This window comes from Scyliorhinus canicula, chromosome 12 (genome assembly GCF_902713615.1).
Source record: "Scyliorhinus canicula chromosome 12, sScyCan1.1, whole genome shotgun sequence".
Taxonomy (NCBI): domain Eukaryota; kingdom Metazoa; phylum Chordata; class Chondrichthyes; order Carcharhiniformes; family Scyliorhinidae; genus Scyliorhinus; species Scyliorhinus canicula.
The window spans coordinates 102,106,320-102,125,820 of record NC_052157.1 but is presented as its reverse complement, the minus strand read 5'-3'; the positions used below and the strand labels follow the sequence as shown (position 1 = coordinate 102,125,820).

At 51.8% G+C, this 19,501-nt stretch overlaps 1 protein-coding gene across 1 annotated transcript in view; it reads right to left on the bottom strand.

Annotated features, from left to right (window-relative positions):
- camkk1a (calcium/calmodulin-dependent protein kinase kinase 1, alpha a) overlaps window positions 1–19,501 on the bottom strand; it is a 123,257-nt gene that overhangs the window by 43,518 nt on the left and 60,238 nt on the right. The window contains exons 4-5 of the mRNA XM_038813088.1: window positions 13,085–13,138; window positions 1,171–1,222 (exon numbers count right to left, since the gene is read on the bottom strand). Coding sequence (XP_038669016.1) covers window positions 1,171–1,222; window positions 13,085–13,138 — 106 coding nt within the window. The remainder of the gene's footprint in view (window positions 1–1,170; window positions 1,223–13,084; window positions 13,139–19,501) is intronic.

Sequence of the window (19,501 nt, the reverse complement as noted above, 5' to 3'; positions counted from 1 at the left end):
TTGTAATGCCGTGGCCGCATCATCGGAAGGCCTTCCCGCGTAGATCCAAGTAGATGGGCCGAATTCCCGGCCACGCAGTTGAAGTGTGGGCTGAGCGGTCGGGAACCCGGCCGACTGTGTCCAGCGCCGCCACTCAGCCGGGATCCGTGCTGCTGGCCGAAGGGGGCTTCCGCGATGGCTGGGGGTTGGCCAGGGGGTGGATTGTGGGGTCGCAGATGGCGGTTTGGGTCCGCACACGGCAGGCTCCATGTTGTACCTCGCAACCGCTGGAGGTCATCGCCGTGCGCATGTGTGGCCAGGGATGAGGCCATTTTCGCCGCGGGAGCCAGGAGTTTCACCCGTCGCCGCTGCTAGCCCATCACTGGTTCCGAATCACCCGTGTGATTCCTGGCCCAGGAGACTGGAGTATCACGGAGGGCCGGAGATTAGGGTGCTGGGCCCGCTAAATGGATGTAAATGGGTCATTAGGACCAATTAGCATTAATTTACATCCTCCTGCTGACGAGTGTGCGGGAACCTAGATCCCGCTGCGGAGCAACGCGTTCAGATCGCGCCCGCCAACACCCGGTGCCAATCCCAATTTTTAAATTCTGTCCCATCTGGGAAATGCACTTCGGGCATCCCAGGAGGGAGGATTCACCCCATTGTGTTTGGTTACTTGTGAAGCAACTGTATCCTCAAAACTAGTTATTCAGACTAGTTACTCATGCCTGACTGGTTACTGACGGTGAGACTGGTTCTGGAGCTTGACTAGATACTCACCACGTGATTGTTACTAAGCGACTGGTTATTTGTAGTATGATTGGTCTGGTTACTGGCTGACTGGTTACTCATGGTGTGATTGGTTACTAACTGATGAACAACCCGGTCATACGGGTTCATGTACTTGGTGTTCGGCATTGTTACCGGACTGACAGGACTTTACACTATTCCTGAAATGATCAGCTAATCAGGAGCTCAGCAACAGGTATTGGCAGAAATCCATTGCTTGTTCAGAGGAAGCAACATGAAAGGCCCATTGATCCTATTATGTGGCACCGGCTTACTTGTACGCTAAGTGCTACAATCTGAAAACCAAATGCCGAGAATTACGCAAATTCTGCCAGAATGGAATCTAAGTGAGAAATCCAAGCTGACTGGTATCTGGGAATGTTTCTGGTGCATACTTACGTGGAAATCCATATTGCTTCATTAGCTTCTTTTTAGAAAGGACCTTCATGGCCTAGAGAAAGAGAGAGAGAGAGAGAGAGAGAGAGCACCCGGTAAGTAACATGGACCAATCCTCACATTACCAAATCTCACTACTCGTTGAAGGCTTACAACAAGCAGCCAGTCTAATGCAACCTATCAGTTAAATGCACTCAGTAAACATCGGTATAGAATTTCCAGGACTACATTTAAATGTTTCAAGGCCTCACGGAGGAGGCATGTTCATACGCAGCTGGCACTAACCACCCTGGAGTTGGTAGGGCCAAGGGGCAAGGCCAGATGTTAAGTGGGCCTTTGGTGCTAAGGGTGGAGAGGGAATCTGGCAGCACCTTCTTCGGAAGAGGTAGCTCAATTGGTTGGTCATGATGGAGATGACACTGAATTTGATACTTCCCAAACTCCACACACTGGTCAGGCGCCATCCTACATAAACACCAATCCATCCCCACCTCACCAGTTCTCAACCTCTCTCTCCTCCTTTACTCTGAAAGTATAACCTCTTTGACCGAGCATTTGTTCCCTTGACCTAATGTCACCTGATGTGGCTCGATCTGCTGGGGGTCTCTGCAATAGGGGAGTTTCTGGCGCGAGTCTCTGTAATGGGGTTTCTGCTGGGGGTCTCTATAATGGGGGGGTTTCTGGTGGGGGTCTCTCTAATGGGTGGTTTCTGGTGGAGGTTTCTGTAATGGGGGAGTTTCTAGTGGGGGTCTCTGCTGGAGGTCTCTGCAATGGCGGGGGTTTCTGGTGAGGGTCGCTGCAATGGGGGTTTCTGGTGGGGGTCTCTGTAATGGTGGAGGTCTCTGCAATGGGGGTTTTTGGTGGGGGTCTGTGCAATGGGAGGGGTTTCTGGTGGGGGTCTCTGCAATGGGGGGGTTTCTGGCGGGGGTCTCTGTAATGGAGGTTTCTGTTGGGGGTCTCTGCAATGGGGGTTTCTGGTGGGGGTCTGTGCAATGGGAGGGGTTTCTGGCGGGGGTCTCTGTAATGGAGGTTTCTGTTGGGGGTCTCTGCAATGGGGGTTTCTGGCGGGGGTCTCTGCAATGGGGGTTTCTGGCGGGGGTCTCTGCAATGGGGGTTTCTGGCGGGGGTCTCTGCAATGGGGGATGTTTCTGGTGGGGATCTCTGTAATGGGGGGTTTCTGGTGGGGATCTCTGTAATGGGGGTTTCTGGTGGGGGTCTCTGCAATGGGGGTTTCTGGTGGGGGTCTCTGCAATGGGGGTTTCTGGTGGGGGTCTCTGCAATGGAGGTTTCTGGTGGGGGTCACTGCAATGGGGGTTTCTGGCGGGGGTCACTGCAATGGGGGTTTCTGGTGGTGGTCTCTGAAATGGGGGTTTCTGGCGGGGGTCTCTGCAATGGGGGTTTCTGGCGGGAGTCTCTGCAATGGAGGTTTCTGGTGGGGGTCTCTGTAATGGGGGTTTCTGGTGGGGGTCTCTGCAATGGGGGTTTCTGGTGGGGTCTGTGCAATGGGGGTTTCTGGTGGGGGTCTCTGAAATGGGGGTTTCTGCTGGGGGTCTCTGTAATGTGGAGGTTTTCAATGTGAGTCTCAATTATTGGGGGTCTCTGTAATGGTGGGGGTCTCTGAAATGGGGGATTCTGCTGGGGGTCTCTAATGGTGGGTTTCTGGTGGGGGTCTCTGCAATGTGGGTTTCTGGTGGGGGGTCTCTGTAATGGGGGTTTCTGGTGGGGGTTTCTGAAGTGGGGGTTCTGGTAGGGGTCTCTGTAATGTGGAGGGTTTTAGTGTGAGTCTCACTTATTGGGGGTCTCTGTAATGGTGGGGACTCTGAAATGGGGTGTATCTGCTGAGGGTGGTGTGGGCAGGATTGGCATTGTGGGGTGGGTTATGTTAGTCCTTTGATGGACTTTGGGGACAACACATGAAATCATAGAATTTACAGTGCAGAAGGAGGCCATTCGGCCCATCGAGTCTGCACCAGCCCTTGGAAAGGGCACCCTATCCAAGCCCACACCCTCACTCTAACCCCGTAACCCAGTAACCCCACATGGACACTAAGGGCAATTTAGCACGGCCAATCCACCTAACCTGCAAATCTTTGGATTGTGGGAGGAATCCGGAGCACCCGGAGGAAACCAACGCAGACACGGGGAGAATGTGCAGACTCCTCACAGACAGTAACCCAGCGGGGGATCGAATTTGGGACCCAGGAGCTGTGAAGCAACTGTGCTAACCATTATCCTACCGTGCTGCCCAACTCTCAAAGAGATATTCCCGGGGCCCTCCGCAAGGTCCCCAGCGCCAAGGCCACACTGGGAAATACCTGCACCAATTCTCACTCACTTTAATCCCGGCCCAGAGGACCGGAAAATCACTCCGGATTGCAGAATCCGGTGCCCGACCATTAATAGAAAGAAAGCGGGTCCGAATGTGACCGATTTGCATCCTCCTGCTGACATGGGGTGCACACCTCGATACCACCGTTAGTCAGTGTGGGACTGGAGCATCGGAACTGCGGCAATCCCGTTATTTGGACTGCGCTGGATTCTCTGCTGCATTGGGAACTCCCCAACCAGAGGCGGGTGGAGAATCCAGCCCCACTTGTTGCTGTCTGGAATATTAAACTGGACATTGACCTTGGATAATAAGCGCAGATTATGGTTCGCCTGTGTGGTGAATGTGATTCACACTATATATAGTTGCCAACATAACTCCGTGTATATATGTTCACTATCCACCATTGTAAGTGCAGTTGCACTATCCGACCACCAGGGGAAGTCACTCTGGGAGTACGCGAGAGTTTGTACTGGGCTCCTCCCTTGGCTCCGCCCAGGACTCCTCCCCCTGGGACCGATGTATAAAGATCAGTGCCTTAGAGCCAGCCTGCCAGTTCACCTGAAGTTCAACGACGAATAGGCTGGCTCTATTGTAAGTGTATTAAAGCCTCTGTTCAGATCCAACTACACATGTTCGCTGAATTGATGGTTCCATCAGCCTGTACCTCAACTGCATTTACCCCACTTGGCATCTTATCTTATACCCATACTCAAAATGTTAACTCCCTTCCTCTCTGCACTGACGCTCCCAGACCTGCTGAGTTTTCCCAGCATTTTCTGTTTATATTTCAGATTTCCAACATCCGCAGTATTTTCCCTTTTATAAAAATCTCGTTTGGGAAGTGTTCCATATCTCAGCAAAATGTGTGGAAAACCACGTGCTCACGTCTGTCCTAAATGCTGGTACTCTAACTCAAAGATTATTTTGTCTTCGTTCTCAATTCCCCCCCCCCCCACCAGCTTGACACTGCCTATCCTAATTGAATCCATTTATCATTTTGAACGCCTCCAACTGTTTAAACGCAAGGGACGAAAAGCCACATTTATGCAATCTGTCCTCATAATTTAATCTTTTATCTCCTGCTCCCGTTCTGGTGAATTGAGCTGTTCTCTCCACCCCCCACCCTCCCGCCTCCCCCCACCCACCACCACTGCTAATTTATGAGGACTTGAGGAATAAAGAAAGTTCAAAGTACCCTCACGTTTTACTCATAACACTAAAAGATAAGAAAGATAACATGGGGAGGAACGTTCACCGGTGGAGATCAAAGAAATATCACTTGCACAATCAGCTGACAAATGTTTGGAACAATATTCTTTCTTCACAAACATACCTGCTCTCCTCAGGGACATTTTTGTTTGATTATCTCCTTGTAGAGAAAGCAAACCTTCTCTTTGAAAAATCTTTAAAACTGCAACAGCAGAACTATGCAGTGTAATTAGAATCTCTGACAGACCCCTCTCTTTAGAAACTGCGTGTCAGCCTCTGTCAGGGCTCATACTGTCTCTGCTCCCGAGTGGCGGGCAGATGTCATTGGGATATGTGTAGAAGGTTCCAGTTCGCCATTCCCTCAAGACACCAGGGGTTGGATTTTATCAGCCCTCTGGTTCCGGGCTGGAAGAGGGGTGGTCCATGAAGCAGTGATAGCTTCCTGTCATAATGTTGTCATGCCAGGGACAGTGAAGGTGGTGAATGCCTAGGACCCGAATTAGCCATTTAAGTGGCCAATTAAGGGCCTCTCCCTGCCTCCATCTACATTTACAAATCCAGCAGCAATGCTCAGCTTGGAGGCTGTCTGCCCTCACTAAAGCCCAGCCCTCGCCAGGGCTCCCCTGACACCACTACCACCCCCAGACCCCACTTACCTGGTTGGGAGGCTGCACCTGCAGTAAGGTGCCCTCGTCCTCCAGGTGCAGTCCCAGCAGTCACCAGCCTTCCCAGTGGCATTGCTGAGGTAGCTGAGCTGCCGCTCCTCTGATTGGTCGGCAGCTCCAGGGAGTGACTGTCCATCTCCAATAGGCTGTTGCTGACAATGGGTATCCCTGGTCCCGCTGCCCAGCCAAGTGTCACTGAATCCAGTCCCCTGTTACTGAGGTGAGCTGCCTTATGTGCTTTAATAAAGACCTCATTCCAAAACGAAGCAGGAAACATTTGAACAGTCACTGCAGAAACTTAATTTTTGCTTTGAATTGCAAATTGCTATGTTAATTCATAATTTGGTGTGGCTGCTGCAAAGTTTTATGTTTACTGGATGATACCCAAAGCATGTACATTGTACACTCGTTTATACACTTTGGGATTTATGTGAATGTGTGTGAATAAGTGTGTGTGTATGAGTATGTGTGGGTGAATGTATGTGTTTGTGCATGTGTGTATGAGTATGTGTATTTGTGTGCATGTGTGTATATGTGTACGTGCATGCATATGTGTGTGCACATGCATAAATGTGTGCGCTGGTGTGTTCACGCATGTGAATGTGTGTGTGGGTGCACATACATATGTGGGTACACAAGTGTGTGGGTGCACATGTGTGTGTAGACATGCATGTTTGTGTGGGTGCACATGTGTATAGGCACACATGTTTGTGTGGGTGCACATGTTTGTGTGGGTACGCATGTCTGTGTGGGTACGCATGTCTGTGTGGGTGCATGTGTGTGTGGGTGCATATGTGTGTGGGTGTGCATCTGCGTGGGTGCGCATATGTGTCTAGATGCATGTGTCTGAGTGCATGTGTGTGGGCACATATGGGAGTATGGGCAAGCATATGTGCGCATGTATGTGTCTGGTCGTGCACGTGTGTATTTGTGTGTGCTTGCGTGTATGTGTGTGTGCAAGTGTTGAGTATGTGCGAGTGTTGAATATGTGCGTGTAAATGTTTGTGTGTGGGCGTGAATCTGTGCGGCACGAGTGCAAGGTTGTATGTGCGCGAGTGTGTGTGCGCGCATGAGTTGATGTCCATGTGTGAACCTAAATGAATGGGTGGGGATAACTGGTTACCCCATTGGGAAATATGGGGCTGGATTCTCCCAACATGGGACTATGTCCCCACGCCGGCGTAGAAACGCTGGCGTTTCACTCCGGAGTTTCCCCCCCCCCCAAAAATAAGCTAATTCACTCACCTTCAGGAGGCTAGCAGGGACCCGGAGTGCTTCACACAGCTTCAGCTGCGGATACGGGCCCCCGCGCTTCCGGTTTCGAGTCCGCGTACGTGCACGGCGGTGTCCTCCAGCGGCCGCGGCGAGGGCCATGGCGGACTCGGACCGCGGGGGCAGCTACGAAATGTAGCCCCCCCCCCCCCCCCGCTTCCGACCGGCCGATCTGTGTCCCGGCAGCCTATAAGGCCCCCCCCTCCCCCGGTGTCCGACACCCCCACCAAGGCGTCCGCGGAGGTGTTTAGTTCCACGTCGTCGGGAACCCGGCCGGTCGGGAGCGGAGGATCGCTGGGCGGGCCTCTGGCAATGGCCCCCAGCCGCGCGGAGTACTCCGCGATCATGCTGAATTTTGGGTCCTGGAGAATCGTCGGACTGCCGCCAGGCCTGATTTCAGCGTGAAAGTTGATTTTCCGCCCCCACGCCAAACGCGGTTTCAGCGCGGAGCTGCGGAGAATCCAGCCCTCCAGCTGCCCGATTAGGGGGCGGGGCAATCATTAACCTCTCCTGTTGTATAAATAGAGCCGGCCAGTTAGTTACCAGCTGCAGAGAGAAGACCAGTGGTGAACCACTGGTGCTGTGTAAATATTTGTGCAAATAATGTTTAGTTTTGTTTGATTCACAAACTTGTGTTGGACTCTTTATAGCGTTCACAATACTGTGCTTGCACACGTGTACCTAAGCTGACGTTCAAAGTTATCTATTTCCAGAATCTGGAGGTTAAGCCTCTATAAAGGCAGGCTATTTACTCTCAGATCACCTTGGCAACAGAATAATACATCATGCACCAAGTGAAATAAACCCTCGTTCTTATTAAGCAGGATTTCATTTGACAACAGAAATAATTCCATGTGGGATCTGTCAGTTATTAAATAGGAGGTTCATAAAATTAATGGACAGCACGGTGAGACAGTGGTTAGCACTGCTGCCTCACAGCACCAGGGACCCAGGTTCAATTCTGACCTTGGGTGACTGTGTGGAGTCTGCACGTGCTCCCCGTGTCTGCATGGGTTTCCTCCGATTTTCTCCCACAGTCCAAAGTTATGCAGGTTAGGTGGAATGGCCGTGTTAAATTGACCCTGGTGTGGTTACGGGGATAGCAATTGAACCTAGCTAGGATGCTCTTTCAGAGGGTCGATGTGGAATCAATGGGCCGAATGGCCTCCTTCTGCACTGTAGGGACTCTATGAGCACTCAGTGTCAAACGGTCTGGCTGAATGGGCTTCGAAGAACTCCACATAAAAGCAGTCAGATAAACCACTTCCCCAGAGGTTGACTAATTTTTTGTTGCCGTACAACTCAACCCTTCAGTAACCATGTGCAGGTTAGGTGGATTGGCTGTGAGCAATTCGTGGGGATAGGGGTGGGGGAGGAGTGGGCCTAGGTAGGGCGCTCTTTCGGATGTTCGGTGCAGATACGATGGGCCAAATGGCCTCCTCCTGCACTATAGGGATTCTATGATAATGAAACTCTTAAAATAAAAGGGTGAGCTCCAATCTTGGCCTTTCCTCCTCTGCTAGCAGCTAGCCATCGGTTCCGGCTTAGAATTGAGAAGAAGGTGCTGTTGGGGGTTTATGATCCAATAAACCCTGGAGTAGGACCAGGAATATCCAACTTGCGGCCGGCAGGCCGGAATACCTGAACCATTCAAGGATCTCTTCTCCCTTGTCTTCACTGAAACAAAAGGAGGAATGGAATAGGTTCTATAATGAAAACAAAATACTGCAGATCTCAACAGATGCTGCCTGATGTGTTGACTATTTCCTGTCTCTTTCTATTTTAAACTGATAGGTCCATGGGGCCAATACTTTAGGGAATTCTCAGGATTGCTGAAAGTGAAAGCAATGGATCCCAGAGACAGGGGCTGGAATTCTACAGTGATTACCTGTCAGCACCTGGCCCTTAGCTTTGTGTGATGTATGGGAAGTCCTTGCCTCCGCCTTTCTTTGGATTTCCAGATCCACAATCACACCTGGTGGGCAAAGCTCCTCTTCCCAGATTCTGTATGCTGGCTGAAAAGACAACTAACAGCAAAAACGCTAACCTTTTTCTTCATTCTTTGGGTGGTGCCTCTACTAACTGACTCGCTCGCCCGTAGAAATACCTTTTCTGGATTTACCTGCTCCTGCTCCCCTGGGGACAACATTTTCTCTTGTTGATTTGGTTTTTCTTTGGGACTTCCGGCTGCGGCCATGTCCGAATGGGTCGCGCACACGGCAGTTCCCGCCGGGATCAGCGTTTCAGGCCTTTAACGGAGCGGCAACGGCACTTTGGCAGTGATTCCCGGCGTGGCAAAGGACGCTGGAGAGGTTCCCCCCCCCCACTGCTGCATGGAGGGAACCAGGAGCGGGGTCGTTAAAAGAGCGATTGCGGGGAAGCGAGCGGAGCGGGTCCAGGAGGACAAAATGGCGGCCGGCGCCGACCAAGCAGCCCAGTGGTCGAGAGAGCAGCAAGAGTTTTTGAGAAGCTGCTTTGCAGGGCTGAAGACGGAGATGCTGGCTCCTATGAAGGCCTCCATGGAAAAGATGGTGGAGACTCAGAAGGTCCAGGAGAAGGCGATTAAAGAGGTGGAGAGGAAGGTATCTGAGAATGATGACGAGATCCTCGGCCTGGTGGTCAGAGTGGAGGCGCATGAGGCCCTGCACAAGAGATGGCAGGAGAGACTGGATGACCTCGAGTATAGGTCCAGGACTCACAACCTGCGGATTCTGGGCCGCCCTGAAGTTGCGGAGGGGGCAGACGCGAGCACATATGTGACCACAATGCTGGGGACGCTGATGGGCGCGGGGGCCTTCCCACGGCCCTTGGAACTGGACGGGGCGCATAGAGTCCTCACGAGGAAGCCTAGGACAAATGAACCGCCGGGGCGATGGTGATAAGGTTCCATCGCTTCAGACAGGGAGCCTGTCTTGCGCTGGGCAAAGAAGGAGCGGAGCAGTAAGTGGGAGAATGGTGAGATTCGCATATACCAGGACTTGGGAGCTGAACTGGCCAAGAGGCGTGCTGGATTCAACCGGGCTAAGGCGGTCCTCCACAGCAAAGGGGTGAAGTTCGGGCTTCTGCATCCGGCGAGGCTTTGGGTAACGTACAAGGACAGGCACCATTACTTTGATACGCTGGACGAGACGTGGACATTTATTAAACATGAAAAGCTGGACTCGAACTAAGGGGCAGCTGCACTTGGGTGAAACACTCTGTCGGGATGTGTAACCGGTTGTTGGCCTGATATAAGATTCGCAGTAGAATTTTAAGTTGTTTACTTTTCTTTTTCTGGGGTATTTCCCTTTTTTTAATTCTGTGTTTCTCTCGGCGCAGGGTAACACCCGGGTTGTGTTTTTCGTTGCACGGGAAGACTCTGGATGGCTCTTGCCCTCTTACCCTGTGAGGCCGAAGGAGGAGACAATAGTAAGTTTGGAGATAGAGGCGGGAGCGGCTGGGGTCAGCTGACTTACGGAAGCGTAATTAGGGGGAAATCAGTGCTAAGCGGGTGCTTGGCATGGGGGGGGGGGGGGTTGGGGGGGGGGGGGGAAGGGGTGCTGCTTTGCTGACTGACGGGGAGCCAACTGTTGGGGACGGTTGGAGAATCGGGTTGGGGGGGCCTCCAGCGGGAGGGCTGGAGTGAGCGGGGGGGGGGGGGGGGGGGGGGGACGGGCACGTGGCTGGCCAAAAAAGGGAGTTGGCTAGTCATCAGGGAGGGGAGGGGAGGGTCAACCCCCCCCCCCCCCCAGTCCAGGCTGATCACGTGGAATGTGAGGGGTCTGAACGGCCGGTCAAAAGGGCCCGCGTGTTCTCGCATTTAAAGGGATTAAAGGCGGACGTGGCCATGCTTCAGGAGACGCACTTAAAACCCGCTGACCAAACGAGGTTAAGGAAGGGATGGGTGGGCCAGGTGTTCCATTCGGGGCTGGACTCGAAGACCAGAGGGGTGGCAATTCTGGTTAGTAAACGGGTGGCATTCGAGGCAGGGAGCATTGTGGCAGACAAGGGGGGGCAGGTACATAATGGTGAGTGGCAAGTTGGAGGGGGCCCGGGTGGTGTTAGTGAACTGGGATGCCCCGAACTGGGATGACGTGGAATTCATGAGACGTATGTTGGGTAAAATCCCAGACTTGGAGTCAAGTAACTTGATCATTGGCGGGGGGGGGGGGGGGGGGGGGGGGGGGTACCATGCCCCGCACTGGGTGGACCTGCGACTGGGGGCGGAGCGAGGGCAGCGCCCTCTCTGGAGAATGGATGTGGGACTGCTAGCGGATGAAGAGGTGTGTGGGCGGATAAGGAGGAGCATTCAGAACTATGTGATAACGAATGACACAGGGGAGGTAACAGCAACAATGGTCTGGGAGGCTATGAAGGCCGTCATCAGAGGGGAGTTAACCTCCATTAGGTTCCACAGAGAGAAGAGGGAGAGGGCAGACAGGGAGAGGCTGGTGGGAGAGATACTTAGAGTAGACAGGAAGTACGCGGAATCCCCCGAGAAGGGCTGCTAAAGGAGCGCCGGAGATTGCAGGCGGAGTTCGATTTGTTGACCACTGGGAAGGCGGAGGCACAGCTGAGGAAGGTGAAGGGGGCAGTCTACGAGTATGGGGGAAAGCAAGTAGGATGCTGGCGCACCAACTTCGCAGGAGAGAGGCGGCCAGGGAGATCGGGGGAGTGAGAGATAAGGAGGGTAAGGCTCCGAGTCCCACTCCTGCTAAGAACCTTTAACGAGGCAAAGGAGAGAGGAACCCTCCCCCCGACGATGGCGCAGGCATTGATCTCGCTCATTTTGAAGAGGGAGAAGGATCCGCTTCACTGGGTCCTACAGGCCCATATCGTTCCTGAATGTGGATGCCAAACTGCTGGCAAAAATTTTGGCTACCAGAATAGTGGACTGTGTCCCGGGAGTGATTGAGGAGGACCAGACGGGTTTCGTCAAGGGCAGACAATTGTACACAAATGTGAGGAGGCTCCTGAATATTATTATGACGCCCTCAGAAGGAGGAGACGCAGAAGTAGTGGCTGCAATGGAAAGCCTTTGACAGGGTGGAATGGGAGTACATGTGGGAATTGTTAGGTAGGTTTGGATTTGGTGGGGGATTCATAGGATGTGTCAAGTTATTGTATCAGGCCCCCGTAGCAAGTGTATCCACGAACCGGCTGAGGTCAGAGTATTTTAGACTGCGTTGAGGGACGAGGCAGGGGTGCCCCCTATCCCCGTTACTATTTGCCCTGGTAATCAAGCCATTGGCCATAGCGCTGAGGACTTCAAGGAACTGGAGGGTCTGGTCCGGGGGGAAGGGCGGGGGGGAGCACTGGGTTTCCCTCTACGCAGACAACCTGCTATTGTATATTTCGGACCCGATTGAGGGGATAGGGGTTCATGTGGATCCTAAGTGACTTTGTGAGCTTCTCGGGGTACAAGTTGAACGTGGGGAAAAGTGAGCTATTTGTAATCCATGCTAGGGGTCAGGAGAGGAGACTGGGGGAGCTCCCGCTCAAGATGGTGGAGAGGAGCTTTCGTTATTTAGGTATACAGGTGGCTAGGAACTGGGATGCCCTACACAGGCTCAATTTATCGCGGCTTGTAGAGCAGATGAAGGGAGACTTTAAAAGGTGGGACATGCTCCCGCTTTCCCTGGCAGGAAGGGTGCAGACTGTGAATATGATGGTTCTCCCCAGATTCCTGTTAGTTTTTCATTGCCTTCCCATCTTCATCCCCAAATCCTTCTTCAAGCGGGTGAACAGGATTATTACGGGACCCCCCACTTGCTGCTGCTGCTGACACTTTACTGCTCCCCTAGAAAGTCAAGGAAAGGTTGCCACCGCCGAGAGAACCCCAGCAAGGACCCTCTCAAGGCGAACTTTATTCGCTCCAGGCTGGGATTCTCCCGACGGAGGCAACCTTTCCTTGACTTTCTAGGGGAGCGGTAAAATGTCAGCAGCAGCTGCAATCGGGGGGGGGGGGGGGGGGGGGGTTCAGGTGGGGGAACTGTCTAATTAATGTATATTTTCTTTTTGTATAATGACAACAGCCACCTAGTTTTGTTAAATATTTTTACATTTATTTTCCTGTTATTAGTTATGTAAAAATTCTGTTTGAAAAAGCTTTAATAAAAACATTTTTTAAAAAAAGATTTTGTTTTTCTTTCCACCCGTCACTTGTAGAACGGATTGGAATGAGCAAAATGCAGCAGTGAAGATATTATTTTATGTTGTACGTCCCTGGTTCCTGTTTTAACATGGGGCCTGTGGCTGAAACCATGACAGACACTTTTTACTGCTAGGGCCCTTTTCAAAATGGCCGTGGTAACAAACAGCACTGGACAGTAAGGCTGCTGCCATCCTGTTCACACCAGACAAGAACATCCACCTCACTCCCAGCCAAAAGGCTGCCTCAAGAGCATCCCTGCTAAATCAATCATTGACTGCCATCAAAGAGGTGAATTGCTCGTTTACTCACATAATGCTTGTCGTCATTTTCATTGTACGCCAGCTTCACAACGCCATAGGAGCCCTGTCAATGATCCAGAGACCACATTAGTCATTGATAAGCAGAATTGTAAACAGTACACTCAAAGAGGAAAGATGCTCAAAAACATGTAAATTTCAACCATACGTAGGAAAAGATTTTTTGTTTGATGTGATATTTAAAAGCAAGATCAGGTTAAAGTCCAATCACTAGCTTTCGGAGTGCAATTCCTTCATCACTCACAGGCCCGAAACACTGGAAGGACTGGGAATTAAGCCAGGACGCGAATAATAATAATAATCTTTATTATTGTCACAAGTGTATTGTCATCCTCCCCGTGTGTGCGTGGGTTTCCTCCGGGTGCTCCGGTTTCCTCCCACAGTCCAAAGATGTGCAGATTAGGTGGATTGGCCATGATAAATTGCCCTTAGTGTCCAAAATTGCCCTTAGTGTTGGGTGGGGCTACTGGGTTATGGGGATAGGGTGGAGGTGTTGACCTTGGGTAGGATGCTCTTTGCAAGAGCCGGTACAGACTCGATGGGCCGAACGGCCTCCTTCTGCACTGTAAATTCTATGTAAGTAGGCTGACATTAACACAGCAATGAAGATACTGTGAAAAGCCCCTAGTCGCCACATTCCAGCGCCTGTTTAGGTACACGGAGGGAGAATTCAGAATGTTCAATCCGCCTAACCTGCACATCTTTGGACTTCTGTCTCACAGAAAATAAGGCCCAGGAAATTCCTTTACCCTGTTCTCAGAATCATAGAATTGTGGAATAGAATCACAGAATGGTGACAGCACAGAAAGAGGCCATTCAGCCTGTTATGTCCTTGCTGGCTCTCTGCAAATACGAATCAGCTCGTCCAGCTCCCCAGCCCGATTTTCATAGCCTTGCATATTTCCTTTGGAAAGCCATCATGGAGCCTACCTCCACCACACTCTCAGAGAGTGCATTCCAGATCCTAACCACTCGCTGTGTGAATCAGCCTCCACCACACTCTCAGACAGTACAGTCCAGATCCTAACTACTCGCTGTGTGAATCTGCCTCCACCCCACTCTCAGACAGTACAGTCCAGATCCTAACCACTCGCTGTGTGAATCTGCCTCCACCCCACTCTCAGACAGTACATTCCAGATCCTAACTACTCGCTGTGTGAATCTGCCTCCACCCCACTCTCAGACAGTACAGTCCAGATCCTAACCACTCGCTGTGTGAACCTGCTTACACCATATTCTCAAGCAATACATTCCAGATCCTAACCACTCGTGTCTTGAAAAATAAATTCCTTGTTTCAGTTTTGGTCCTTTAGTTCACCTCATACAAATGTCCTCTGGTTTCGGCTCTTCTTCCATCAATGAGAACAGTTTCTTTCTATCTCGCCTTTCCTGACCCCCACATGGTTTCGAACACCTATACCAAATATCCTCTTAACTTCTTCTTGAATGAGAACAACCTCAGTTACTCCAATCTATTCATGTGACTGAACTCCCTCATCCTAGAACCATAGGACCATCCCATTCCTACAGCGCAGAAGGAGGCCATTCAGCCCATCAATTCTGAACCAACCCTCTGAAAGAGCAACCTATTTCGGCCCACTCCCCCACCCTATCCTCATAATCCCACCGAACCTGCACATCTTTGAACACTAAGGGGAAATTTATCATGGCCAAACCACCTAACCTGAACATCTTTGGACTGTGAGAGGAAACCAGAGGACCCGGAGGAAACCCACACAGACACGGGGAGAAAATCATCCCTGCAACAATTTCTGTAAATCCTTTCTGCTCCCTTTCTAAAGCCTTCACATCCTCCCTGAAGTGTGGCGCCTAGAACTGGGGCAGCACGGTAGCACAGTGATTAGCACTGTGGCTTCACAGCGCCACGGTCCCAGGTTCGATTCCCGGTTGGACTTCTGTGAGAAGTCTGCACGGTCTCCTTGTGTCTGCATGGGTTTCCGCCGGGTGCTCCGGTTTCCTCCCACAAGTCCCGAAGGACGTGCTGTTAGGTGAATTGGTCATTCTGAATTCTCCCTCACGAACAGGCGCAGGAATGTGGTGACTAGGGAATTTCCACAATAACTTCATTGCAGTGTTAACGTAAGCCTACTTGAGGCAATAAAGATTATTATTTTACTCCAGTTGAGGTCAAAGCAGTGTTTTAGAAAGGTTTATTGCTTGCTTTTGTTTCTATGCCTTTATTTATAAAGCCCAGGATGCTGTCTGCATTATTACCTTGCCCTGCCACCTTCAATGATTTGCGCATAATTTATCGCTCTCCGTTCTTTCCACGAAAGTAAATCCCACTTCTCCACATTAAATGTCACTTGCCCGCCCACTCCACCAACATGTCCCTTTCCTTTTGAAGTTCTGCACTATCCTCCTCACCGTTCACTTTATTTCCAATTTTGTGTCATCTGTAAATGTTGTAATTGTGCCCTGTACACCCAAGTCTCAATCATCACTACAAGTTAAGGAAAGCAGGGCACCCCACACTGAGCCACGTGGAAACCACTGTAAACCGTTGTCCATTCTGAAAAGCAACTGTCCACCACTGCTCTGTTTCCTGTCCCTCAGTTAATTTTATATCCATGCTGTAAGGCAGGGGTGGGCAAACTTTTCCGTGCAAGGGCCACATTCAGAAATTCACAATTCACAAAGGGCCGCATAGTATATTAAGTAAAATAATTACTTCACCCGGTTATGATTCTGGGCGCCTCATATAGAACATAGAACAGTACAGCACAGAACAGGCCCTTCGGCCCTCGACGTTGTGCCGAGCAATGATCACCCTACTCCAGTCAACGTATCCACCCTATACCAGTAAGTAACCCAACAGCCCCCCCCCCATTAACCTTAAAAAAAAATTAAAAAAAAAAAAAAAAAAATTTTTTTTAAACTTTTTTTTTAATAACTTGGTGGGCCACAGAAATACCTTTGGCGGGCCGCATGCGGCCCGCGGGCCGTAGTTTGCCCACCCCTGCTGTAAGGTCTTTATCGCATGAGCTCCAGCTGAAAAATCCTGCTTCAGACACTATGAAGTAGACTTTGTGGTCTTGAGTTTATTAACAGCAAGTCTTTATTAACAACTCATAACTGTACACATGTATGCAGTAGAAGATACCGGTATGGAGCTGACTCCATCCTGGATCTTTGCACATTGATGTCCATCTCTAGACTGGCCCTGGCCCTGGGTCACGTGCTGTATTTCATCATTGTGTGGGTGGTACAATACTCAGTGGGGCCCATTTTGCTCAGTTGGCTGGACGGTTGGTTCATGATGCAGAGCAAGGCCAACAGTGCGGGTTCAATTCCCATACCGGCTGAGGTTATTCATGAAGACCCATCCTTCTCAACCTTGCCTCTCATCTGAGGTTTTGTGACCCTCATGTTAAACCACCACCAGTCAGCATTCCCCCTCAAAGGGCAAAGCAGACTATGGACATCGGGACTATTGCGACTTTACTGTACTCAGTCCGACATTAACCATGTATGCACCAGACCCTCCCCAAGTCTTTATGCCATGGATGTAGAGCTACTTTAGTTACTTCATGCCAATGACTAGGTGTCGTATTCCACCTGCTCCATAAAGTGGAGAGTCTGTCATTCGAATTCAAGGGCCTTCAAGTCATGGTTCCTCATCTAACTGGACTGTCATACCTGGCATCTGACTCTAATTTGAAATTTGTTAGCTGAGCATTTACCAAGATGTCAGAGTTCCAAAATGAAGGGCCACATTTTCTTTTTTTTTAAATTTGTTCATGGGATTACCCATCTCTGAGGACATTTTAAGAGTCAACATGTTCCTTTGGGGACTTCCGGTGGCTGTGATGACGTAGGAAGCCACACATTTGGGAGCTCCCAGTTTAAACGGACTTTTAGGCTCTTTTTAGAGCCCAAAACGGACATTTTTCGACGTCTCCCGGTGGGGGAAGGTGTGCTGAACGACTTTCCCCGCAGTTCATGACTCGAACTCGGAGTGGAAAGGGGGAAAAAACAGCAGCAGCTCCCCAGAAAAAACGGGGGAAGGGATCTAAGATGGCCGCTGGCAGAGCTCCAGAGGAGTATAGGCTGTGGGCCCAAGAGCAACTAGCAGCTCTCATGCGCTGCTTCACAAACTTCAAAGCTGAGGTGCTGAGCTCTCTGCAGGAAACAAACAGAAGGCGGTCAGAGATTCAGACCACCCAGGGTGCTGCCATCAAGGAGTTGCAGACACAGGCCACTGAACGAGAGGAGGAGGCCGTGGTCCTCGTGAGTAAGGTGGAGGGGCACGAGGCACTCCACAAGAAGTGGCAGGAACGCTTCGAGGAGCTTGATCACCGCATGAGGCGGAAAAACCTGCGGATCTTGGGCCTTGCGGAGGGGTTGGGGGGGGGGGGGTCGGACCTGACAAACTACGTGGCTATAATGCTGAACTCGCTAGTGGGGGCCGGGTCTTTCCATCTGCCCTTGGAGCTGGAGGGAGCGCACAGGGTGCTGGCCAGGAGGCCTAAGGAGAATGAACCCCCGCGTGCGGTGCTGGTGAGGTTCCACCGGTTCAGTGATCGGGAGTGTGTGCTGCGCTGGGCCAAGAAGGTGAAGAGCAGCAAGTGGGAGAATGGGGTAGTACGGATCTACCAGGATTGGAGTGCGGAGGTGGCTAAGCGGCGGTCCGGATTTAATCGGAAGAAGGAGGTGCTTTACAGGCAAAAGATAAAGTTCGGAATGTTGCAGCCCGCGCGCCTGTGGGTAACTTATTCGGACCGGCACTATTATTTCGATTCCCCGGAGGAGGCCTTCGTGCGGATGGAGAAACTGGACTTGAACTAGGGGTTGGGGGTTGCGGGGTCGGTTGTAATATTTTAGTGCTGGATTCTGCTGTTGCTGTGTTCTCTTTTGTTTTGTACTTTTACAATTTTGATATGGTTATTTACGGGGGTGTTCTGCTATGTTTTGTTTTGCTGTGGGGCACTGTTCGAGTTGTGTATCTTGCGGGGCGGGTCGGGGGGGTTTGTTGTATTCTATGTCGGGTTGGGGGCATGGAGTGGGGCTGGTATTTGGGAGCTGCATCAGAAGGGTGTGGTGGGGCAGTGCGAAAGCGCGGGCTTTCCTCTGGTTTCCCGCGCTGCGGGGCTGGGGGGCGGAGACTGTGACGGGGGGAGGCGAGTTCTTCCCAGCGCTGGAGCGGTGCCTGGAGGAGGGATAGATTGGGGGATGATCCCACTTTGGGAGGGGTCGGGTTATTGGCGGGAGTTTCCGGGGTCAGCAGAAGTTAGCTGACCCACGGAAGTACAATGGAGGACGGTTCGCGGCTAGGAGGGTTCCTAGCCTGGGGGGGAAGGGAGGGGGGGAAAGGGGAATACCGGGTTGCTGCTGGTAGGGTCAGGAAGGAGCTGATGGGGGCTGGGGGGACAGAGGTGAGGTGTTGTCGCCGTGGGAACTGGGTCGGGCAGGGGGTGCTGGCCTGGGGCGGGCAGTCGACGGGCTATGGCTAGTCGACATGGGAGGGGGGCTGGGACGCCCTCTGATCCGGTTGGTCACCTGGAATGCGAGAGGGTTGAATGGGCCAGTGAAGCGGTCGAGGGTACTGGCTCATCTGAAGGGGCTAAAGGCAGATGTGGCAATGCTTCAGGAGACCCACCTGAAGGTGGCGGACCAGGTCCGCCTGAGGAAGGGATGGGTGGGGCAGGTTTTCCACTCTGGGTTGGATGTGAAGAACCGGGGAGTGGCGATTCTGGTGGGGAAAAATGTGTTGTTTGAGGCATCGGAGGTGGTGGCGGACAAGGGGGGTAGGTATGTCATGGTTAGGGGCAGGCTACAAGGAGAGAAGTTGGTACTGGCTAGTGTGTATGCCCCAAATTGGGACGATGCGGGCTTTATAAGGCGTATGTTGGGACGGGTCCCGGATCTGGAGGCGGGAAGTCTGATCATGGGTAGGGGACTTTAATACGGTGTTGGATCCTTCAATGGATCGGTCCAGCTCTAGGACGGGTAGGAGGCCGGCGGCGGCCAAGGTACTGAGAGGGTTTATGGACCAGATGGGTGGGGTGGCTCCATGGAGGTTTGTGAGGCCGAGGGCACGCGAGTACTCTTTCTTCTCCCACGTACATAGGGTCTACTCTCGGATAGATTTCTTCGTGGTGAGTAGGGGACTGATTCCGAGAGTGGAGGAGGCCGAGTATTCGGCCATTGCAATCTCCGACCACGCTCCGCATTGGATAGAGTTGGAGATGGGGGAGGTGCGGAACCAGAGCCCGTTCTGGCGGTTGGATGTGGGGTTGTTGGCGGAGGAGGAGGTGTGTAGGAGGGTCTGGGCAAGTATTGAGGCGTACCTCGAGGTGAATGATACAGAGGAGGTTCAGGTGGGGATGGTCTGGGAAGCCCTGAAGGCAGTGATTCGTGGGGAGCTGATATCCATCCGGGCACACAG